This window comes from Pecten maximus, chromosome 4 (genome assembly GCF_902652985.1).
Source record: "Pecten maximus chromosome 4, xPecMax1.1, whole genome shotgun sequence".
NCBI classification, from domain to species: domain Eukaryota; kingdom Metazoa; phylum Mollusca; class Bivalvia; order Pectinida; family Pectinidae; genus Pecten; species Pecten maximus.
In genome coordinates this window covers 35,933,767-35,959,570 of record NC_047018.1, presented here as the reverse complement: position 1 = coordinate 35,959,570, position 25,804 = coordinate 35,933,767, and the positions used below count along the sequence as shown (strand labels likewise).

Below are 25,804 nucleotides of genomic sequence, written 5' to 3'. Positions count from 1 at the left end.
GATTACTCCTCACACTATCCCAGTGTTTTGATACAGAAACTTATATTTCATGTGTAGAATTTGGTAGAAATATATTGTGCAGTCATTGAATTCAAATTTGTGCTGTAATTTGTGTTATATGTGACCCGCTTTGTTACAGTGATGCGGTACCAAGTGTACGTACACCTAGGTCAGGCCCACAAACCAGTGGACGATGTGTACGTCTACCTGTACGGGGACAAGGGTGGCACAGGCAAACGTAGTCTGAAACACTCACTGAACAACGACGACAAGTTCCAACATAACCAGGTCAGCAGACCATTATCTATGCAATTTCTTTTTGTTTTAAATTTTTTGCTGTTCTCTTTGTTCATAGATCAGTTCAATTCATTTACTTCTTACATAATGATTATTTATTTTAATCATCTTTAGTTTTGTATTGTTTAACTTTACATCAACAGCCATGATCGTTAAACAACTGTTTCATCATACTTTTACATGAAGTGAATAAAAATGTTCCAAATGCTGGATTACTTGTAACTTTCTTGTTAAAATCAGATTTAGAATTTGATAAAGTAGTTTATTATTCAAGTAGGCCTAAAAATTTTCAACTGAAGGTTCTTTTGAAACTCTACTGATGAATGTTGAATAATATTACTAATGTCAAGGTCACTTGTATGTTTAGGTTGACCAGTTTGAGGTCGAGGCCGTATCCCTAGGAGATCTACAGAAGGTCACAATAGGTCATGGTACCCTGTTGGAAGGTAAGAAATATTTTTTTTATCTAGATTTGTATCTGGTTTGATTTGAAATCAAATTTAAGAGTAGAGGATGTGTGAGCTTTTGTGAGTAATACAAATAATACTGATATTCTATTTTAGGATCTGGCTGGTTTCTGAAGAAAGTGGTTGTCATGGAATCTGATGAGACCATTGAGGAAAGTGTCTTTACTTGTAACCGGTAGGTTCCAATGTCTACTGTCTCACTTTCACTGTTGGATTGTGATTAATAAAGTGGGTCTGTTCTTGATTCTAAGATGCTACTGACAATGTACACACGGCTTGTCAATGTACGAAAAACCCCCGCAGTATTGAAATATATCTAATATACTCCAACTTAAGGGCAAAAATATTAAAGCGCCATAAAAGTGATCACTTGTCAGACCAAAAGTTATATAACAGATGCAACAGTGCAGCACAGTATATTTTTGGGGGGGAACCAATTAACTTCTTTATCGCTTTCAGTTTTAAAAACGAAAATAGAAACTCAAGCTTTTGGAAGGTAGTAATAGGTAGTAAAGTATGTAACTTTTGGAGGGTGGTAATAGTGTAAAGTATGTAACATTTGGAGGGTGGTAATAGTGTAAAGTATGTAACTTTTGGAGGGTGGTAATAGTGTAAAGTGTGTAACTTTTGGAGGGTGGTAATAGTGTAAAGTTTGTAACTTTTGGAGGGTGGTAATAGTGTAAAGTTTGTAACTTTTGGAGGGTGGTAATAGTGTAAAGTATTTAACTTTTGGAGGGTGGTAATAGTGTAAAGTATGTAACTTTTGGAGGGTGGTAATAGTGTAAAGTTTGTAACTTTTGGAGGGTGGTGATAGTGTAAAGTTTGTAACTTTTGGAGGGTGGTAATAGTGTAAAGTATGTAACTTTGGAGGGTGGTAATAGTGTAAAGTATGTAACTTTGGAGGGTGGTAATAGTGTAAAGTATGTAACTTTTGGAGAGTGGTAATAGTGTAAAGTATGTAACTATTGGAGTGTGGTAATAGTGTAAAGTATGTAACTATTGGAGGGTGGTAATAGTGTAAAGTATGTAACTATTGGAGGGTGGTTATAGTGTAAAGTAAATAACTATTGGAGGGTGGTAAAAGGGTAAAGTATGTAACTTTTGGAGAGTGGTAATAGTGTAAAGTATGTAACTTTTGGAGGATGGTAATAGTGTAAAGTATGTAACTTTTGGAGGATGGTAATAGTGTAAAGTATGTAACTTTTGGAGGATGGTAATAGGGATAAGTATGTAACTTTTGGAGGGTGGTAATAGTGTATTAAAAGTATGTAACTTTTTGTATAGAATGAAAATATAACAACCAATTGTTTTAAATCAATCATAATTACCTTTTATCCAATGTTGTATCTGTAATAGAAAACATATTAGTAAAGATTCACTTTATAGATGTCACTTGTGTCTTTACCCAGGTCTTATTAGAAAGTCTGTTGATATTTTTATTATACTTGAATCAATTCAGTTGATGAAAAAATTATCCAACTTGCCAAAGTAAGCATATTGAGTTACTGCCCTTTGCATATTAAGGTATAGCAGCTGTCAGGAACTTTAATCAGAAGATTGGAGATGTGTGATTTAGTTAATTACGTGAAATAATGGAATGTTGTTACAGCTGGCTGGACGCAGGCGAGGAGGATGGTAAGGTTGAGAGAACTCTGTACATATCAGAAGGCTCTGTCCGCAGTCCTTCTCCTGTAGCAGTTGTTGCCCCTATTATTCAGGAGAAGGTTGAAAGTCCAAAACCTGAACCAGAGAAGGGAGATAACTCTAGTCCAAAGCCAGAAACACCAAAACCAGAAACGCCAAAACCAGAAACACCAAAACCAGAAACGCCAAAACCAGAAACGCCAAAACCAGAAACACCAAAACCAGAAACACCAAAACAAGACACGCCGAAACCAGAAACGCCAAAACCAGAAACACCACAACAAACAGAACAGGAGGTCACAAAGTCTCCTACCCCTCCTCCTCCTAAAGGTAAATCTATACCCATGTAATTTTCTATGAATAAGAAATCAAACCTACCACTTAATTATTTCATCATGTTGCATGTAAGGAAATCTTATTTACACCATGGGGTTATTTTTGAACTACAGAGTATAATAAAAAAAACAACAACTTTACAATATACAAAATGTATTGAAATAAGCATATGTCCAATTTAGCTCAGTTAATTATAATGTTATGCTATTTTCTGTGATATAGAATTGTGAGAAAAGTGAAAATTATAATTGTTTTTTAATTATCTGTCATATTTTGGACTTTGCGCTGTACAACTGTCGAAGTCTTGATACATGTATCTATAGGTAAAGAATTAATTACATAATTGAAGTACCGGTACCTTTAAATATCTGTCCACAGGCAACCCTTGGTCAGTCTCCACACTGACAGGCTCGGAGAGTGGACAAGGGACAGTAGCTGCAGTAGCCCTGGTAATTTATGGAGATAAGGGTCAGAGTGAACCAGTAGTGATAGGAGAGGTTCCTGACTTCCGATTCTTTGAGGGGAAGACAGACGTACATGAGGTAGGGTTATCTGCTAGCTGGCATAATACAGGGCATGTAATATTTTCCTGAAGAGGCTCTCTGTAGACGATTTAAAAATTCATTGATAATTTTACCGTAATTTTTCTGAATAAGACCCCCCTTCCCTGGTTTAAAATGAAGATAAATATGGTTTATGGTATAAATAATTTCTAATTGTCATAATTTGATTAATCAATATTTGTTGATATTGCCTGACAGGTGAGAGTGGAGGCGGAGGTAGGGGTTGTCTACAAGGTGAGAGTAGGATTCCATGGCCCGGAACATGAGCTGTCCTGGTACGAGGACAGAGCTACAGCACCCTCCTGGTTTGTGGAGCAGGTAGGTGGATAGATGAAATATCAACCTCCACTATGTGACTTCAGTTCTTCTGTATTATTTTGATAGGTCAATGAAGGTGTAATGACATCTGGTAAACTTAAATCTCCATGATTTATGACATTGTGGACAATAGAGAGAAATCTGTAGTTATGATAAGAATCAAGATTGAGTTATGTTCTGTCTGTAATTAGATCATTTAGATAAGATTTTTGTTTAAACGTTGTCATTTTGATATGTTTGGTTCTTTCGATGGTCATTCCATAAGGATTGGAAAAAAAAAGTCATGAAAAATTGTAACAGGAAAATAGGATAATAGAGAGAATTATGGTCTCTCATATATTCTGTGAAGAACATACTAGTATTGCATCAAACATTTGGTAATGCTGTGAAATTTTCAACCATTGACTAAACAACCTCTACAATATGTTACATACATTATGTGGTATGACAATTACAGATTAAACTGACCAACTCGACCAGTAATGAGGTGTACACATTTGATTCCAATGCCTGGGTGAAGTTGGATGGGAAAGACGACTTCTGGAGAGAGTTTCCAGTCAAGCAGGAGAAGGATGAGCTCCCAGGTAAAACAGATGTATTACACTCTGAAAATATAACAAGACAGTGTATTACACTCTGAGAAAATGATAATTATATTACACTCTGAGAAAATGATAATTATATTACACTCTGAGAAAATGTAAAATATATTACACTCGAGAGAAAACTATAAATATATTACACTCTGAGAAAAAAACAATGAGAAAAAAACAAGACAGTGTATTACAATCTGAGAAAATGATAAATATATAACACTAGAGAGAAAACTATAATTATATTACGCTGAGAAAATGATAATTATATTACACTCTGAGAAAAAGATAAATATATTACACTCGAGAGAAAACTATAAATATATTACACTCTGAGAAAATTATAAATATATTACACTCTGAGAAAATTATGAATATATTACACTCTGAGGAAAAAACAAGACTATATTACCCTCAGCACCTGATGAAGTGTTAGTACAGATTTAAACCTCTACACTACTGTATTACTAACAGAGAGCTTTTGTTGACAGTGAAGCAGTATTATGTAGAAGTGTACACAGGGGACAGGTTAAAGGCCAGTACCACTGCTAACGTGTTCCTACAGTTGTTTGGAGAACGAGGCGACACGGGCAGACGAATGCTCCTCACATCCAGAAACAACGCCAAGAAGTTTGAGCAGGGGGCTGTAAGTTTTACTTTAGTTTCCTCTTTTTATTACCCCTCCAGCTCAATCTGTAGAGGGGAGACGTATTTATAACCCCTCCCACTCAATCTGTAGAGGGGAGACCTATTTATAACCCCTCCCACTCAATCTGTAGAGGGGAGACGTATTTATAACCCCTCCCACTCAATCTGTAGAGAGGAGATGTATTTATAACCCCTCCCACTCAATCTGTAGAGTGGAGACGTATTTATAACCCCTCCCACTCAATCTGTAGAGGGGAGACGTATTTATAACCCCTCCCACTCAATATGTAGAGGGGAGATGTATTTATAACCCCTCCCACTCAATCTGTAGAGGGGAGACCTATCTATAACCCCTCCCACTCAATCTGTAGAGGGGAGACGTATTTATAACCCCTCCCACTCAATCTGTAGAGGGGAGATGTATTTATAACCCCTCCCACTCAATCTCTAGAGGGGAGACGTATTATAACCCCTCCCACTCAATCTGTAGAGGGGAGACGTATCTATAACCCCTCCCACTCAATCTGTAGAGGGGAGACCTATTTATAACCCCTCCCACTCAATCTGTAGAGGGGAGATGTATTTATAACCCCTCCCACTCAATCTGTAGAGAGGAGACCTATCTATAACCCCTCCCACTCAATCTGTAGAGGGGAGACCTATTTATAACCCCTCCCACTCAATCTGTAGAGGGGAGATGTATTTATAACCCCTCCCACTCAATCTGTAGAGGGGAGACGTATTTATAACCCCTCCCACTCAATCTGTAGAGGGGAGACGTATTATAACCCCTCCCACTCAATCTGTAGAGGGGAGATGTATTTATAACCCCTCCCACTCAATCTGTAGAGGGGAGACGTATTATAACCCCTCCCACTCAATCTGTAGAGGGGAGACGTATTTATAACCCCTCCCACTCAATCTGTAGAGGGGAGATGTATTTATAACCCCTCCCACTCAATCTGTAGAGGGGAGACGTATTATAACCCCTCCCACTCAATCTGTAGAGAGGGAGACGTATTTATAACCCCTCCCACTCAATCTGTAGAGGGGAGACGTATTATAACCCCTCCCACTCAATCTGTAGAGGGGAGACGTATTATAACCCCTCCCACTCAATCTGTAGAGGGGAGACCTATTTATAACCCCTCCCACTCAATCCGTAGAGGGGAGATGTATTATAACCCGTCCCACTCAATCTGTAGAGGGGAGATGTATTATAACCCCTCCCACTCAATCTGTAGAGGGGAGACCTATTTATAACCCCTCCCACTCAATCCGTAGAGTGGAGACGTATTTATAACCCCTCCCACTCAATCTGTAGAGGGGAGACGTATTTATAACCCCTCCCACTCAATCTGTAGAGAGGAGACCTATTTATAACCCCTCCCACTCAATCTGTAGAGGGGAGATGTATTTATAACCCCTCCCACTCAATCTGTAGAGAGGAGACGTATTTATAACCCCTCCCACTCAATCCGTAGAGTGGAGATGTATTATAACCCCTCCCACTCAATCTGTAGAGAGGAGACCTTATTTATAACCCCTCCCACTCAATCTGTAGAGGGGAGACATATTTATAACCCCTCCCACTCAATCCGTAGAGTGGAGATGTATTATAACCCCTCCCACTCAATCTGTAGAGGGGAGATGTATTATAACCCCTCCCACTCAATCTGTAGAGGGGAGTCGTATTTATAACCCCTCCCACTCAATCTGTAGAGAGGAGATGTATATTTAGTCTAGTAAATATAGTATGGTAACATCAACTTCTACATTTAAATTGATCCTTTAGATTCAGACTTTTGTGCTTTCTGAAACTGCAGATGGACGTATTTGAGATTGAAGCAGTTGACCTTGATAACCTTACAAAGGTCAAGGTCGGTCATGGTTTCTCTGATTCTGGATCAGGCTGGTATCTAGACAAAGTGGTTGTGAGGGAATTCGAGTCAGCCAAGGAGAGTTTTGTGTTCCAGTGTGACAAGTAAGATTTGTACAGTATTACTTTTACTCTGTCTATAACTACACTTACCTATAAGCTTTTGTCTTCATTGTCTTGAGATTGGCATAACTACCTAACGCTGATGTTGGACGTAACTTAGATGTGTGATTAAGTTTTATATGTCTCTCGAAATCTGTCTTACCATGGTATACAGTTCTGTCCAGCTTTCTGGTTGGCCGTCATTTTGTTAAAATTTTGAGACAAGTTCCTTCAGTTGTCTACTGGTAAGTCAGAAAATGTGTTACTGGCAATTTTTTGGCACTAAAATGTTCCTGTGGGATCTAAAAACAATGGCACACATTCTGCTTGTGAAAACAGTTTTTACTTTTTTTCAGAATTTTTTACATTTCAGTAATATTTGCATCCATTTGTGTTTTTCTAAAATGTTTATATTTAGACATTAACAGTGTTTAGTTTGTAAAAATATAAATAGCGTGTGATCCAAGTTTGACATTGTGTAACTACTTAACTACAGGTGGCTTGACACCGGAGAAGATGATCAGAAGATCGTGAGGGAACTAATCCTGTCAGAAGTTGCTATTGAGGAGGAAAAGCCTCCACCCCCTAAAGGTACAAACCTTACTGTGATTATACATATTTTGGTGGTAATCTTATTTTGGCACTTATATGTTATTAACATATTGCAGTTTCTATATTTTTTCCTGACATTTTTTTAGTACATCATTTTATCGATGTAATGATATGTTAGGATTGATAATGTACTAGAATTGACTGTGCTGAAATAAACTTACAATAAGAACAGAAAATATCAACAAAACTGTAATTGTAACTTAAAATCCGTCAAATGAGAGCCATATAGTGACAAACTATAGATTTACATGGAAATCCTTGAAAAAGTTCAAGGAGACCAGGTGTTCCAGAAGAGTAAGTATCTTCTTCATCAAAGGCATTCCCTGTGAAAATCTAATCAGGGTAAAATCAGGATTATGTCACATTCTCAGAATGAAAAGTCAACAGAATCACACTGTAACAGATGTGCTGGCTTACACCTGTGTCCTGTGGTGTATCCTACAATCGTTATCATCGTGGTTACAGGTGATCCCTGGAAGGTTTGTACTGTGACGGGTGACGAGGCTGGACATGGTACAGGGTCGGCAGCTGTTGTCGTCATCTACGGCAGCAAGGGTCAATCTGATCCTAAGGTCATTGGGGAGAGCGAGGAATTCCGATTTGAAACCGGAAAAACAGATGAATTCATGGTATTCAAGATTTTAAAATTATTTCCGAGTATTTGTCTATTTGATATGATAGCTATCCTAAGTGTCCCTCCATCTGTACAGTTTTATTTTTAAAGATTATCTCCAAGCCCATAATTTTGAAATAATTTATAAAGTGTTATATTAATAAATATACACTATTATAAGAAAACTTAGTCAATATTTATATAAAATGGGATATGCTGTGAAATATGGATCTATATCCATTCAGGCAAACAGAAAAATGTTTACTCGCCTGTCAGTGTTCTGCTTTAAGACTTACAGTAATTTTGTTGTAAATTGTAATTGAGCTAAATGCGTACAATGATGTAACCAGTTAACAGATGATTAATATGCTGTGTATGACTGGCCAGGTACATGTAGAGGAAGACATTGGGGACGTGTACAAGGTCAGAGTTGGTTTCCATAGCTACGAACACGATCTGATGTGGTATGAGAGTCCAGATAGTGCTCCTTCCTGGTTCCTCAAACAGGTATTGTAATTGTATTTATTACTTAATATTTCTGTAAATTTTTGTGTTTCCACATAGAGAATCACGTTAAAATGATCCATACTGCAAACTGGATTGTTATCAGTAAATACATATTAATTTTTCTTATTGTAATACACATGCAAAATTTGGTTCCTTTGTAGATGACCTTGACAAATATGAAGTCTGATGTAACCTTGACCTTCCCTGCTGACCAGTGGGTAAAGCTAGATGGCTACAATGACTTTTGGAAGGAATTTGCTGTCAAGGCAAACACAGCAGAGGAACAGCTTCCAGGTAGGTCAAGGTCAACTCAGCAGAGAGCCAGCTTACAGGTAGGTCAAGGCCAACTCAGCAGAGGGCCAGCTTACAGGTAGGTCAAGGTCAACTCAGCAGAGGGCCAGCTTACAGGTAGGTCAAGGCCAACTCAGCAGACAACCAGGTCACCATTTTAGGAAGACATATCATTAATCTATTTGTCCAGCAAATCAAACTTAGTAGCTGATACTGCAGAAGTATGGAACTGGCTATGAGTAATGTGAACATTACTAGCTATATAGACCAATGGCTTACATTATCATAATTTGATCCTAAAATGTCAACAAACAAATTTTCTGGTTTTCTAGATAACAAGCATCTCAGACACTTATGTGGGATACCAGGACAATGATAAAGAGAATTAGATTTATACGTGGGAATTATTGAAATACAGAATCAGTTACAGCCAGATTTTTAACCTATCCTTATGTCCCTGATTGTATGGTGTCTGACTCCAGTGTTGTGATATTACAGTGAAGACCTACTGTCTAGAAGTCCACACAGGCGACAAGTTCCAGGCAGGTACAGACGCCAATGTGTTCATAGAGCTGTTTGGTGAGAGAGGCAACACAGGACGCCGCCGTCTCCTCGCAGCCAGGAATAATGCCAACAAGTTTGAGCAGGGAGCGGTAAGGACTCTCCCTCACTTGTATTCCTAGATTTATACGTTCCAATGTCGAGGGAAGCTCTGATGCTCCTCTTAATTAAAAAAAAAAATTGATCGCAAAATTGAAACATTCGTTTACATTTTAATTAATGAATACTTATTTAGCAAAGAATTAGAGATTTTGTTCATATTATTACTGTATATTTGGTGATATCTGTGGGGGGGGATTTTAATTTTGTAATATTTCTGGTAATTGAATATACTGCAAAAATAGATAGCCTGCAAATTTTATGTGTATATACAAACCCTAATGTCTAAAGTGAAGTGAAGAAGTTTTGAAAAGGCAGTGTTGCCCAAAAATGTTCGTACAGGGAAAACAATGAAAACTCGAATAACTGGTATACGGTACTCTGGGCTATCGTACAGGGAAAACAATGAAAACTCGAATAACTGGTATACGGTACTCTGGGCTATCGTACAGGGAAAACAATGAAAACTTCTATAACTGGTATACGGTACTCTGGGCTATCGTACAGGGAAAACGATGAAAACTTCAATAACTGGTATACAGTACTCTGGGCTATCGTACAGGGAAAACGATGAAAACTTCAATAACTGGTATACGGTACTCTGGGCTATCTTACAGGGAAAACAATGAAAACTTCTATAACTGGTATACGGTACTCTGGGCTATCGTACAGGGAAAACAATGAAAACTTCTATAACTGGTATACGGTACTCAGGGCTATCGTACAGGGAAAACAATGAAGACTTCTATAACTGGTATACGGTACTCGAGCTATCGTACAGGGAAAACAATGAAAACTTCAATAACTGGTATACGGTACTCAGGGCTATCGTACAGGGAAAACAATGAAAACTCGAATAACTGGTATACGGTACTCAGGGCTATCGTACAGGGAAAACAATGAAAACTCGAATAACTGGTATACGGTACTCAGGGCTATCGTACAGGGAAAACAATGAAAACTTCTATAACTGGTATACGGTACTCTGGGCTATCGTACAGGGAAAATAATGAAAACTTCTATAACTGGTATACGGTACTCTGGGCTATCGTACAGGGAAAATAATGAAAACTTCTATAACTGGTATACGGTACTCAGGGCTATCGTACAGGGAAAATAATGAAAACTTCAATAACTGGTATACGGTACTCTGGGCTATCGTACAGGGAAAACGATGAAAACTTCAATAACTGGTATACGGTACTCTGGGCTATCTTACAGGGAAAACAATGAAAACTTCTATAACTGGTATACGGTACTCTGGGCTATCGTACAGGGAAAACAATGAAAACTTCTATAACTGGTATACGGTACTCAGGGCTATCGTACAGGGAAAATAATGAAAACTTCAATAACTGGTATACGGTACTCAGGGCTATCGTACAGGGAAAACAATGAAAACTTCTATAACTGGTATACGGTACTCAGGGCTATCGTACAGGGAAAATAATGAAAACTTCAATAACTGGTATACGGTACTCTGGGCTATCGTACAGGGAAAATAATGAAGACTTCTATAACTGGTATACGGTACTCGAGCTATCGTACAGGGAAAACAATGAAAACTTCAATAACTGGTATACGGTACTCAGGGCTATCGTACAGGGAAAACAATGAAAACTCGAATAACTGGTATACGGTACTCAGGGCTATCGTACAGGGAAAACAATGAAAACTCGAATAACTGGTATACGGTACTCAGGGCTATCGTACAGGGAAAACAATGAAAACTTCTATAACTGGTATACGGTACTCTGGGCTATCGTACAGGGAAAATAATGAAAACTTCTATAACTGGTATACGGTACTCTGGGCTATCGTACAGGGAAAACAATGAAAACTTCTATAACTGGTATACGGTACTCAGGGCTATCGTACAGGGAAAATAATGAAAACTTCAATAACTGGTATACGGTACTCAGGGCTATCGTACAGGGAAAACAATGAAAACTTCTATAACTGGTATACAGTACTCTGGGCTATCGTACAGGGAAAACAATGAAAACTTCTATAACTGGTATACGGTACTCGAGCTATCGTACAGGGAAAACAATGAAAACTTCTATAACTGGTATACAGTACTCTGGGCTATCGTACAGGGAAAACAATGAAGACTTCTATAACTGGTATATGGTACTCTGGGCTATCGTACAGGGAAAACAATGAAAACTTCTATAACTGGTATACGGTACTCTGGGCTATCGTACAGGGAAAACAATGAAAACTTCTATAACTGGTATATGGTACTCTGGGCTATCGTACAGGGAAAACAATGAAAACTTCAATAACTGGTATACGGTACTCTGGGCTATCGTACAGGGAAAACAATGAATTCTTCTATAACTGGTATACGGTACTCTGGGCTAACACTAATATTGAATGTTTCTTACAGAGGGATCTGTTTGAAGTAGAGGCTGTTGACCTTGGGAGTTTGTCCAAGGTTGTGGTGGGCCATGACGGTGAGAATCCTGGGTCAGGATGGTTCCTTGACAGGGTGACTATCTCCGTGTCAGATAAACCCACCCACAAGTTCATCTTTAAGTGTGACAAGTAAGTGGTGTAAAGTCAGGATTTGATTTGGAAATGTTTCTTCAAAAAAAAAAAATCATTATTATCTAAAATCCAGTATAGTGGATTAATTATTATAAGTAGCAATCTTAAATATAAACAGATATTTGATAAATCTGGCATGATTGAGCCCAGGTGAGTGATTGAACTACATGTAGGTTACAAATTAAATGTAGGTAGACATTGATGTAAAATGAAGAACAGTGGGAAAGCGATACTTCCTGGTATATAAAAACAGTTGTCAATCCTTGAGATATCCAATGGATTATTTCAGGTGGTTGGACGTAGGGGAGGATGATACTGTGATCGTGAGGGAACTGCCCCTCACCAGTGAGGAAGAGGTCCAAGAGGAGGCACCCAAATCACCACCCAAAGGTAAGTACATTATCAGGAGGATTCCTGTGGAAAACTTTAACACTTTTCCTGTTAATTGATAAAGTGAAGATGTATTGTTACACTGTTAATACATAAATACATTAAATACTGTATTTATGTTGTCTGTCCATGTACTAGGAACCGTGAAACAGATCTAGAGTAAGGGATATATAGGATGTTTGCAGCAAAACCCAAAACTAAAGCTTAAAAAACAAATGTATCAGATATATCTAAAAAGAGAGCGGATACAAAATTTCACCTTCATAATTTCATAATTAAGAATGATATGTGTCTTATGTGCTTGGGTAGAAATTCTCTATGAGATGGTTTGTTTTACAGGGGTTGATTTCCATGTCTACATCACTACGGGGAGGTAGAAATTCTCTATGAGATGGTTTGTTTTACAGAGGGTGATTTCCGTGTCTACATCATTACGGGAGGTAGAAATTCTCTATGACATCGTTTGTTTTACAGAGAGTGATATCCGTGTCTACATCATTACGGGAGGTAGAAATTCTCTATGAGATGGTTTGTTTTACAGAGGGTGATTTCCGTGTCTACATCATTACGGGAGGTAGAAATTCTCTATGACATCGTTTGTTTTACAGAGGGTGATTTCCGTGTCTACATCATTACGGGGAGGGAGCCCAAGGCAGCAACCACTGCACAGGTGACCTTGACAGTGTACGGAGATGCTGGGAACTCCGGACCTCTCCAGCTCGGAAAAGCTGATAGTGGCCAGTTCAAAGGGGGACAGACAGATGAATTTGATGTATGTTTATAAGTTCTATAACGTCAGTCACTGGACATGTGATTCAGACTATAAATTTATTTATGAAAATTGTGGATAAAACTCTGATATAAGCATTTCTAGGGATATGTACAATGACAAATGTAAATTATTTTAACCTGCAGGATGATCTGTCTAACAAAGTCACCTAATCCGTTGATAAATTTTGCAAGAGTATAGGTCTAGAAATATTGGATGGACCTCATTTGAAGTCCATATTGATGATAATAAATGTGTAATACTACAAGTCAATAAAGCTGTGATGTACATGTTGTAGATCTCTCTGGACCCAGAGGACCTCGGAGAACTCCGTAAGATACGTGTAGAGCACGACAATTCTGGTCCAGATCCTGGCTGGTGGCTGGACAAGGTAAATGTTCTGTCAGTGTAGTGGTAATTTGGCAACATCAACAAAACCATGTTGTCTATCATCTCTGATGATGTCTTTAGTCATCTCTATAGAGTTCTATGTAATAATGTCCGTGGGTACTTTCTTTCATAGTTTAGAAGCTACTGCAATAGTATAATGGGGTGGCATTGAATTCAACTAAATAAAAAAGAATTATGTTGTTTTTATGGATACAGGTGAAGAAAACTTCATGTATTTTGGCTTAGATTCTCCTGAATATGTTGTTCCAATTTATTATATATATATATTACCTTGTGTCTAATAGGGGGCCCGGTGGGCGAGTGGTTAAGGTGTCCCGACACTTTATCACTAGCCCTCCACCTCTGGGTTACGAGTTCAAAACCTACGTGGGGTAGTTGCCAGGTACTGACCATAAGCCGGGTGGTTTTTCTCCGGGTACTCCGGCTTTCCTCCACCTCCAAACCTGGCACGTCCCGAAATGACCCTGGCTGTTAATAGGCGTTAAACAAAACAAACAAATAAACAAATTGTGTCTAATTCAATAGGTGATCCTACATGACCTAATGAAGGATGAGAAGCTACAGTTTGACGTCGACAGGTGGCTGTCCTACGATGATAAAGGCGGCGATATCGTTGTGGAGATCCCGGTTAAACATCCCAAACATGATGCCTGGCCAGGTATAACTAACATCACACTGACACATCACTATAGGAAATTTTCTATCGGACAATCAGTAAAGAATTTGTGTAAATGTACTCGACACCATGTCATCATGTCTCCATGTGTTTGACACAGCGATGATTAACATGTTCATGTCCATAACAGCATGAAGTTAAAGTTTCTGCATGATTGACTTTGGTTGGTTCTTTCGTGCCGTTAACAAAGTGTAAAACAACAATCAGATGTGTATGTGAAGTGTAATGTTACTGTCATGACGTCATGTAAAACAAAGTGATGAATTGTCTGTAAGTGTGACATGGTCTTTACCTTCTCTAGTCCAGTTTACAAGTAAAGCATGTCAATATAATGCATGACACATAGAGTAGTAATCCATTTAGTAATTAGGAAGGTTATTTCACAAACTCTCATCGCCTCAGATTTAGAGATAGACCATGTTTAGTCCTACAGAAGAATGATGATGAAGACTTTTTTTTTATTAATTTTAGAGTGGCTTGTTTTATTTAGTATTTATTTTTCTTTTTTTGTTTTTTTGTGATTTTTGACTACCTAGCTCCAGGTAAGAAAGCATGTATTTAGTTGTGGCTTTAAATATCTAATAATGGCTTTATATAGTATGCATGGTTGTTACAGCTTCACCTCACAGATATCTGCATAAGCTTCTAACTTTACTAAGAAACAAAAATATAGGGACTTGTGTGATAAAAATTCTCAATAATTTTGTCTCATTTTGGAAATATACTTGTGATTTTCTTAGAATATAAACGTTACATTAGATATGCTGCTTGTATTAAATTTATGTAAATTATTGTGAAATGAGATAATAATCCTGATTATTGAAAAATAATCAAGTAAATAATTATATTTCACAAAATATTACAAATCAATTTGTGGCTGAATTTTATCTGAAAAATAAATTTCATTCAAAAGTTCCACTATACCATACAAATCCCTGTTCGTTCTAGTAGCTGGTCTGATCTTTCGACTGGTCAGTATCAGTTGTGATGGACATTAAGAGAATGTGTTTTAATACATTGATTGAAACTTCACTAATATTTTGGTTTCAATTTGTACTTATTACAATATTGACATCTAAATGCTTTTCTATTTGGCAAAACAAAATCATTCTTTATCATTCCATTGGCCATTTTGACTTTTGATGTTTTGCCTATTTACTGGGATGATATTAATTTTCGGTTATCATTTCATTTAAACTGACGTTAGAAGCTTATCGGTAACTGTTGGTGAAGTCTTATCCATCCGATGTAATGGTCTTTTTATTATCATGATTTACATACACAGATTAATGTTTTCATTAGATTCCTGTAGATTGATGAAGGCTTGTAATGGATTAGTAAGGGAAAGGAATATCTTTGTTAAAATATAATATTAGACTCAGTATTGTAATTCATGAAACCCTGGCATTCATTTATGTAACTATGTAACTTTAGACAGAATATGTAGATATATCGACCTGCTGATGTCTTGGATACACTTTTGAATTAAGTGATACAATCTGAGCCTTATACTTGGTGGTCCTGTACAGTAAACTGTAGGCGATTTGTATTGTATAACAAAGTCTACACTGTACACTAAATATAATTTTTACATTTGTACAATTAATCCTAGTTGGCTACTTTTGTACATTAAACTCTAGATAATTGAATACCTGTACAGTAATATTAATGCTAATCTTGTATGTATAAACCCTAGATATTAGTATATTTGTACAATAAACCCTAGATATTTGTACATTTGTACAATAAACCCTAGATATTTGTATATTTGTACAATAAACCCTAGATATTTGTACATGTACATTTGTTCAATAAACCCTAGATATTTTTACATTTGTACAATAATCCCTAGATATTAGTATTATTTTTACAATAAACCCTAGATATTTGTACAATAAACCCTAGATATTTGTATAATTATACAATAAACCATAGATATTTTTACATTTGTACAATAATCCCTAGATATTTGTATATTTTTACAATAAACCCTAGATATTTGTACAATAAACCCTAGATATTTGTATATTTGTACAATAAACCCTAGATATTAGTATAATTGTACAATAAACCCTAGATATTTGTACATTTGTACAATAAACCCTAGATATTTGTACATTTGTCCAGTAAACCCTAGATATTAATATATTTTTACAATAAACCCTAGATATTTCTACAATAAACCCTTCATATTTGTACAATAAACCCTGGATATTCGTATATTTGTACAATAAACCCTAGATATTTGTATATTTGTACAATAAACCCTAGATATTTGTATATTTGCATAGTAAACTATTGATGCTTTTACCATTTTAACCATTGGTTTTAAATCCTAGGTTCTTGTATGCTCTTGTACAATAAACCCGGGATACATGTGAGTCTGTACAATAAACCCTGGATATGTGTGAGTCTTTACAATAAACCCTGGATACTTTTGAGTCTGTACAATAAACCCTGGATACTTGCGAGTCTGTACAATAAACCCTGGATACTTGCGAGTCTGTACATGAAACCTTAGATACTTGTCTGTACATGGATACTTGGTAGCTCACTTGGTCCAAAGGACCAAGGTGAGTTTATGCCATACCGTGGTGTCCAGTGTTCATCCGTCAACAATTTTCATAACTGCTGATTGGAATTCAACAAAATTTGACTGGTAGCATTGTTATGGGGTAGAGATTCAAAATTGTACAAATGGTGGGGCTGAACCATTAGCGTTCTACTGTCCAATGGTTAAAAAAAGAAGAAAAGGGAGAAATAATTTGGTTGATGTAGGTGAAATACACTTTGTGTCCATTGTATGGCCACTTTATATGAAATTTTTATGAAACATATTTAGCTTTTTTCACTCAAACAAAATATGAAAACAATTATCACAACATAACTGGACTGTAAATTACAACTTAAGCTGAACCAGATTTAGCAAAGAAAGTGAAAGATGTTATGCATTATTCGTAGCAATTTTTTTCTTTCTTTAAAAATATGTGGTTGGGAATTCTTGATTTTATAATAAGCACTCATTTCCTGTCTTGAAATAATGTGAAAGTATTGGAAATAACCACTTAATAATTTTTCAGGGATATGCATTTATGATTTTGCACTTTGATTTTTTTTTTTTATTCAAATTTATTTTCTTTACCTGTGATCCTAACCATACAAATTTGTCTCTTGTCTGTACCACTTAAACAGTAGACCTCTGGGCACTCCGGGAGTCCTGGCATACATATTGTTGTTACTTTGTATATCTCATTAATACTTTCTAGAAATTGGAGTAGGATAAAGATATTATTCATAACCATTAGTGGGGTTATATTTATTATATAATCTCCAGGAGACAAAATTTCATAAAATATAAATGCGTTTTAACATTTTATACATAAGTTGGTTCTTTCTGGAGAATCTATCCAACTAGCGATTTTTCTCTTCTGGTTGTATATATATATTATGAATTCCTATTTCCAATTGGCTTTGTGTCATCTGCAGTGAACAAATATGTTGTACGGACGATAACTGGGGACGAGGCTGGTGCAGGGACAGATGCTAATGTCTATGTTAACCTATTCGGCACGCTGGGAGACTCAGGGCAAACGCTACCTCAAGAACAACAGGGAAGGTCGAGATGCCTTCCAGACAGGAAAAGTAAGGACAAAAAAGAATGGAATGAGGAAGATAAAATTCCATCTCTCAAAAGCATTGATATTTACTGCTAAAACTAGTGCTAACAAAGTACCCCTATTCATCTTACAATAAGTCTATGTTTGGTATCATAATTTTTAGGACGAAGTCTCAAGTGACCTTTTCTAAGATCGCCTTTTGTCCGTCGTGCATCGTGTAAACAATTTTCATTTTCGACTTCTTCATAATAACCAAAAGGCCTAGAGATCTGATATTGGGCATATAGCATGCTGAGATGAAGGGCTATCAAGATTGTTCAAATGAATGACCTTGACCTTCATTCAAGGTCGCAGGGGTCAAATATGCTAAAATCTTTAAATGATTTTTCTCGATAACCAAGAGACCCAGAGACTTGATATTAGGCCTGTAGCATGCTGGGCTAAATGGCTATCAAGATTGTTCAAATGAATGACCTTGACCTTCATTCAATGTCCTCTCATTAACCAAGAGGCCTAGAGATCTGATATTAGGCCTATAGCATGTTGGGGTGAAGGGCTATCAAGATTGTTCAAATGAATGTCATTGAATGACCTTGATCTTCATTCAAGGTCACAGGGGTCAAATATGCTAAAACTTTAGAACGACTTCTTCTCATTAACCAAGAAGCCTAGAAACCTGATATTTGGCCTATAGCAAGCTTGGGTAAAGGGCTATAGAGGTTGTTCAGATGAATGAGCATGACCTTGACCTTCGTTTATGGCCACCAGGCTCAAATATGCTAAAATCTTTTAAACATCTTCTGGAGGACCAATGCTGACAAATGACTATTTCATTGTCCCTGTAATGAGTTGTAGACTAAGATACAGCATGAGTCAAAGCCTTACTGGACATATCACTGTTACTTGTAGGTGGATAGCTTTATAGTGGAGGCTGTAGAACTCGGCCGACTGGAGACCATCATCATCGGACATGACTCGTCAGGGGTCTGATCCTGCCTGGCTATTAGAGAAGGTCGCAGTACAGGAGTCAGATGATGCAGAGAAAGGTTACATGTTTCCTTGTGGCAGGTAAGGTCCTAGTAACCTTGTGTTTAGAACAAGGTTAAAGTTATTTTTGAGATTTTTAAGATTAATTGTACATGTATAACAGGACTATTCTAATGGTATATAACATTATTATTACAGTTGGCTGAAAGATGAGAATAATACGGGATCCGTGGAATTGGAGCTGTATATGGATCGTATGGAAAAGGTGGAAACGGTCAGCTCCGACCTTAATGTCAATGGAAATCAAGGACAGGAACAGCAGGAACAGCAGGAAGACACATTTGCAGATGAAGGAGAGACGGAAGGAGATAAAGGAAAGATGGAGGGAGATCAAGGAGAGACACAAGGTCAGGGAGAGACAGAAGGAGACAAAGGAGAGACAGGAGATGAAAAGACCGAAGGCCAAGGTGAGACAGAAGGTGGGGGAGAGAAAGAAGGACAGAATGAACAAACAGTGAATGGAGGAAATGAAGAGGAAGGAACAAATGAAAGGAAAGATGACGAAGAAAGACAGGAAGATGATGGAAAAATAGAGGACAAAGATAAAGATGAAGATGAAAATCAGGAGGAACGAAAAGAAACTGATTAAAATAAGGACAAATCAAAACCAGGAAATGCTCCAAAGCAAGACGAACAGTATACCAATAATGAGATATGCTGGTCTACTTTGTAGAATGATTTGACTTACCAGTGACTTTTGGACCATAAACCTACAATGTATATATATCACATTTAGATAGTGTCTACCACAGAGAGAAATGTAGAAATGTTTGTGTCTGTTGGTCGGAGAGCTTTAAGTCAGATTTTACCAGTGAAGTTAGTTACCTGTTGTGGTGGAGGGTATAGGACAGTAACAATACTGTTTACTGTTATTAATCAGGGTACAAAATTGTTTATGTACATTAATATGTTTGGTAAAGGGCCTATATCAATATATATATAAAGCTGCCAAAATATTCATCACAACCGTCCCATGCAATATCCATCTGTCTCGTAGAAAGGCTTGTCTCATTGTGTTCCATTGACCATCTTACAAACATCTCATACAATGATACTGTCTCACAATAATTCTCACACAACTCTCTCACACAACAACCCTCATACAACAACCCTCATACAACTCTCACACAACAACCCTTACAACCATATCGCACAAGTCTCTCACAGAACAATCATCTTGCACAACAACCCTCTCACACAACAACTATTTCATACAACAATCCTCTCACCTAACATCCCTGACTGTAATAGTCAACACTACATTCATACCAATCACCATTCCCCTAGAATATATACCATGATCATCTGTCACAAATTACCATTCCCCTAGAATATATACCGTGATCACCTGTCACAAATTACCATTCCTCTAGAATATATACCGTGATCACCTGTCACAAATTACCATTCCCCTAGAATATATACCGCGATCACCTGTCACAAATTACCATTCCTCTAGAATATATACCGTGATCACTTGTCACAAATTACCATTCCTCTAGAATATATACCATGATCATCTGTCACAAATTACCATTCCCCTAGAATATATACCGTGATCACCTGTCACAAATTACCATTCCTCTAGAATATATACCATGATCACCTGTCACAAATTACCATTCCCCTAGAATATATACCGTGATCACTTGTCACAAATTACCATTCCTCTAGAATATATACCATGATCACCTGTCACAAATTACCATTCCCCTAGAATATATACCGTGATCACCTGTCACAAATTACCATTCCTCTAGAAGATATACCGTGATGATCACCTGTCGCTGTCATTAAAAGCAAAGTACTGTTATGTAAATAATAACTATTCTACAAGTGCTCAACAGTATAACGTTCTTATCTAAGTAATATGTTTGTAAGTACATGATTTAATTATATAACAAAACTAGGGGTGCAGCTACATCCAAGTGTTTCTGTTATTGCCCCAGTTCCCATACATTGTACATAATGTCAAACAATAGATTCTGCCTTTATGCCAGATAATTTGTGAATGTCATTGTATATTGATATTGGATGAAGGAATGAATAACATGAAATGATAATAAAATGTCTGTTAAAATATGTATCCCTGCTGTGAAGTGCTTACGAAAGTTTGATCATAGCAATTTTATTTAAATAATTAATGTTTATTTTTTTCTGTATGTTTCTATAAAAACTTTGCTAGTATTTAAATTATTGTGTGTCACTGTTTTTTGCTAAATATAGAGAATCATTCATTAAAAAAGATATTCTCTATTTCTGACCTAAAAATAGTAGAGTGTAATTTTAAAAGTACATATAATGAATTTCTCTACAATGATGAACTCATTCAGTATTTACTGTGAGCCAGCATCTTTATAATTATGATTTAATTTCTGAAGAGAATTCCATTTGAACTTTAATTTAAATTGTTTATCGTTGATATCACATAAGCATCACCCTGTTCAATGTTTGTACTGTGTGTGAAGGTCATGTGACTATACCCGATACCGTCCAATCTGTGTGATGCATCAAGGTCATGTGACTATACCCGATACCGTCCAATCTGTGTGATGCATCAAGGTCATGTGACTATACCCAATACCGTCCAATCTGCGTGATGCATCAAGGTCATGTGACTATACCCGATACCGTCCAATCTGTGTGATGCATCAAGGTCATGTGACTATACCCGATACCGTCCAATCTGTGTGATGCATCAAGGTCATGTGATCATGCCAAGTTACTGTCACATGACATAAAGTATACACACATCTGTTATGTGTTTCTGTTTTGGTTCATAAACAAGATGTCTTCCAGCTCATTACTAAATAAGGATTATCTGACTCAAGCTAATCCGATCATTTCTTTGTTGGAATTAAAAAAAAAATTTTTTTTTAATATAGTATGTAATTTATAAACATTTAATGTATATATTTTTAACAAAGAGGTTTGTCATTTTCAACTCATTAACGTATAAACAATTATGTATTGTATATACCTAGATATTTTTTTTTGTTAGCGTCAATAAGATTTTATATCTGGATGTGTGCACAAGAATTTGTTGTGTATGTTCATATTTTACCCAGACTGCTAATGCTTTACTTCAGTCTGACCAAATGCATGCTGGGAACTATACCTTGGCAGGATAAATATTGTTTCCTTGTTTTCTCAATGAATGTTGCAGAGACTGTGATGGGTTAAGGCTGTATGTGTCATAATAATGTACATTTTTATATTGTAAAAGCATTGATCTGTTTATAAAGTATGCAGTGATGAGAATACCAAAGTGCCTATTATTTACATACTTTACTACTTAGTATATAGTGAATGTTTAATTAATATTCAACATGCTAGAATCAACTCCAGTACCCCAATTTAGAACAGAATTAGAAAAAAGTTAGTGAATGGTGTCAAGTCTCTTAAAGTTTTTTTTTTATATAAAAGAACTTTTTATGAGCATTAATTTACTTGTGAAAACTGTTGCTGATGCAATAGAGTATGATTAGATTGTCTAATATATAATGTAGAGTAAAAAGTGATTTACTTGATAATCTACCTCAATTAAATGTCTATACTGGTCAAGTAAAATATTTGACAAAATTTGACGGTAAATGGAAACAGCTTCAGGAAAAAAAGACACCAGTCATTGGATAAGTAAGAACTAGTCATGTTTTCAGGAAAAACCTTGTTACTGTTTATGATATACATGGATATAGTAGACTGTAAACTTAGAAGTTAGATCATTACCTGTCACTGTCACAAAAAGGTATATGGATGTTGTTATTGCCAGTTGATTTCTCTCTCTATCTTTTAACGGGTTTTACGTCCGCTATTAAGGCCTTGCGACCTTTCAGCTGACGAGTTGATTTTTTTTCTTCCTTTTTTTTTTCTCTGTATGCGTTTTCTATATATAGTGGTGTTCTCTGGAATTTCCAATTATCTAAGCATTATAAATAGCCTCAGTGCCTTAATATATATATATTGTATACAAAACTGCATTTGGAATTATTTACCAATTGTTCCAATGCACAATAAAAATTATTTTGCAGTTATATAATCATGTGTAAAATTGTACAATCCCCTGTTATAGTGCTATTACTTTCAGTAATGTCGAGGGTCCTGTGTTAATATCACTTTCAGTAATGTCGAGGGTCCTGTGTTGATATCACTTTCAGTAATGTCGAGGGTCCTGTGTAATATTACTTTCAGTAATGTCGAGGGTCCTGTGTTAATATTACTTTCAGTAATGTCGAGGGTCCTGTGGTAATATCACTTTCAGTAATGTCGAGGGTCCTGTGTTGATATTACTTTCAGTAATGTTGAGGGTCCTGTGTTGATATCACTTTCAGTAATGTTGAGGGTCCTGTGTTGATATCACTTTCAGTAATGTTGAGGGTCCTGTGTTGATATTACTTTCAGTAATGTCGAGGGTCCTGTGTTGATATTACTTTCAGTAATGTCGAGGGTCCTGTGTTAATATTACTTTCAGTAATGTCGAGGGTCCTGTGTTAATATTACTTTCAGTAATGTCGAGGGTCCTGTGTTAATATCACTTTCAGTAATGTCGAGGGTCCTGTGTTAATATTACTTTCAGTAATGTCGAGGGTCCTGTGTTGATATCACTTTCAGTAATGTCGAGGGTCCTGTGTTGATATCACTTTCAGTAATGTCGAGGGTCCTGTGTTGATATCACTTTCAGTAATGTCGAGGGTCCTGTGTTAATATCACTTTCAGTAATGTCGAGGGTCCTGTGTTGATATTACTTTCAGTAATGTCGAGGGTCCTGTGTTGATATTACTTTCAGTAATGTCGAGGGTCCTGTGTTGATATCACTTTCAGTAATGTCGAGGGTCCTGTGTTAATATCACTTTCAGTAATGTCGAGGGTCCTGTGTTGATATTACTTTCAGTAATGTCGAGGGTCCTGTGTTAATATTACTTTCAGTAATGTCGAGGGTCCTGTGTTGATATTACTTTCAGTAATGTCGAGGGTCCTGTGGTAGTATTACTTTCAGTAATGTCGAGGGTCCTGTGTTAATATTACTTTCAGTAATGTCGAGGGTCCTGTGTTAATATTACTTTCAGTGATGTCGAGGGTCCTGTGTTAATATTACTTTCAGTAATGTCGAGGGTCCTGTGTAATATTACTTTCAGTAATGCCCAGGGTCCTGTGTTAATATTACTTTCAGTAATGTCGAGGGTCCTGTGTTGATATCACTTTCAGTAATGCCCAGGGTCCTGTGTTAATATTTAGTTCAAAAACCTGTGAGATACATGGATATATTATATGTTTGGCAATATATATAAACTATGTTAGGGTAGAGGAACATAGGCTAAGGTATGTTCATGATGGATTAATTGCTTCAATTATGTATATATATATATATATATATGTATAATGGATATTAGGTTAGCTGTATATTATATATGTCGAAATGATCATCATAATCATCATATTTATTGAAATATATATATTTTTATCCGTCACATTATAATCTATTTTAGAATTCACTGGTTAAATATACACCAAACATTTTCATAACAGAAATTAATTGCCCATTATATTCCTATTTATTGATAGAATCTCTGGAATTCATTGTATTCTGTAATATGCCAATGATTTGAGTAATTCTTTTTTAATTTTTTTTTTCTTTGATTTATTTAGATGTGCCAAGAAATTGTTTCTGATGTATTCATTTTAAGATTGTTCCCATAATTACCTGTATACCTTATTTACTGTATCTACGTTTTACTTATTCTATACCAGAACAAACTCTGCTTATTTTGAGACTTCAGTCTTTTGGTTGTAGGTTTGAAGTAGGAAATCTGTGTTGAAAATGTTAATTAACAGTGCATATTAAGCACAGATTACCACAACTGAATTTTCAGCTGAAGTCGAGTAACATTACTTGAGTAGGTTTTATCAGTTCTTGCCTTTTATCTTATATTTTTCTCATTGTGTACTACAATGATTGAACTGAATCTCAATATATCTGTGATAATATATATATATGACTTTATCTATATTTAATACCTTGTAAGTGTAAATCTGATTTCAAGATAAAGCACGGTTTAGATTTAATTTATAAGAATGAATCTCAGAAATTGTACATAAACGTTTATTTTAATGATCAAATACCTATTTTTATTTTTTTAAATCAAAAACAAGTTCACAGATGGTTGTGAAATCTATTTTTCCTGCTGTAATTGCGATATTATCTGTAGGTGAAGATCTGTATGGAAAATTTGTAGTCCCCAAGATTTTTACTGTGCCATGTGGACGGTTTATTATATTATGGTTTGTTCTGTGTACTAAAGAATTCATTTTAATATTTGTTGACTACAATATAAAGAATATATTCATTTATTAACAAACCAAACTTTTGTTGTGTTTTTCCTCATTACCTAAAGCGACAATCAAAGCTGTTGTCAGAACACCATGACATCTGTCCGTGACACAAATACCATACATTCTAGTCTCTGTAACCATAAGAAAGCTTCAATAGAATCTTGAGAAATAAGAAACCACAGAGGGATCTTGCTGCCCTCCCGACAGTATTTCATTAGAATATTCATAGAAAATATGCAATTAATTTCTTTAAACCGAAATCAACTTGTCGCCACAGATATAATGTTACCACAGAGTGTCACCACAGATATTGTCACCACAGATAGTGTCACCACAGAGTGTCACCACAGAGTATTCAGGGTTTGTGTGGGATGTGGCTACACAGTTGTGGAGAATAAGACAACATCCTGATGAAATCCCATTTCATAAACCCTTTAAAATTGATGGGATGTAATTCTCAACACGATGTATAAAAACAACA

General features: G+C 36.3%; 1 protein-coding gene across 1 annotated transcript in view; it reads left to right on the top strand.

Annotated features, from left to right (window-relative positions):
- LOC117326519 (lipoxygenase homology domain-containing protein 1-like) overlaps nt 1–25,354 on the top strand; it is an 83,909-nt gene extending 58,555 nt beyond the window's left edge. Inside the window, 25 exon segments of the mRNA XM_033883275.1 lie at nt 140–288; nt 665–743; nt 861–939; nt 2,374–2,738; nt 3,123–3,286; nt 3,506–3,625; nt 4,083–4,209; nt 4,710–4,864; nt 6,693–6,850; nt 7,344–7,438; nt 7,925–8,088; nt 8,460–8,579; nt 8,741–8,873; nt 9,369–9,523; nt 11,923–12,080; nt 12,373–12,473; nt 13,082–13,245; nt 13,541–13,633; nt 14,179–14,311; nt 14,866–14,871; nt 17,816–17,913; nt 17,915–17,971; nt 18,856–18,924; nt 18,926–19,014; nt 19,132–25,354. Of these exon segments, the coding sequence (XP_033739166.1) occupies nt 140–288; nt 665–743; nt 861–939; nt 2,374–2,738; nt 3,123–3,286; nt 3,506–3,625; nt 4,083–4,209; nt 4,710–4,864; nt 6,693–6,850; nt 7,344–7,438; nt 7,925–8,088; nt 8,460–8,579; nt 8,741–8,873; nt 9,369–9,523; nt 11,923–12,080; nt 12,373–12,473; nt 13,082–13,245; nt 13,541–13,633; nt 14,179–14,311; nt 14,866–14,871; nt 17,816–17,913; nt 17,915–17,971; nt 18,856–18,924; nt 18,926–19,014; nt 19,132–19,582 (3,482 nt within the window). The 3' untranslated portion in view covers nt 19,583–25,354.
- The last annotated feature ends 450 nt before the right edge of the window (nt 25,355–25,804 follow it).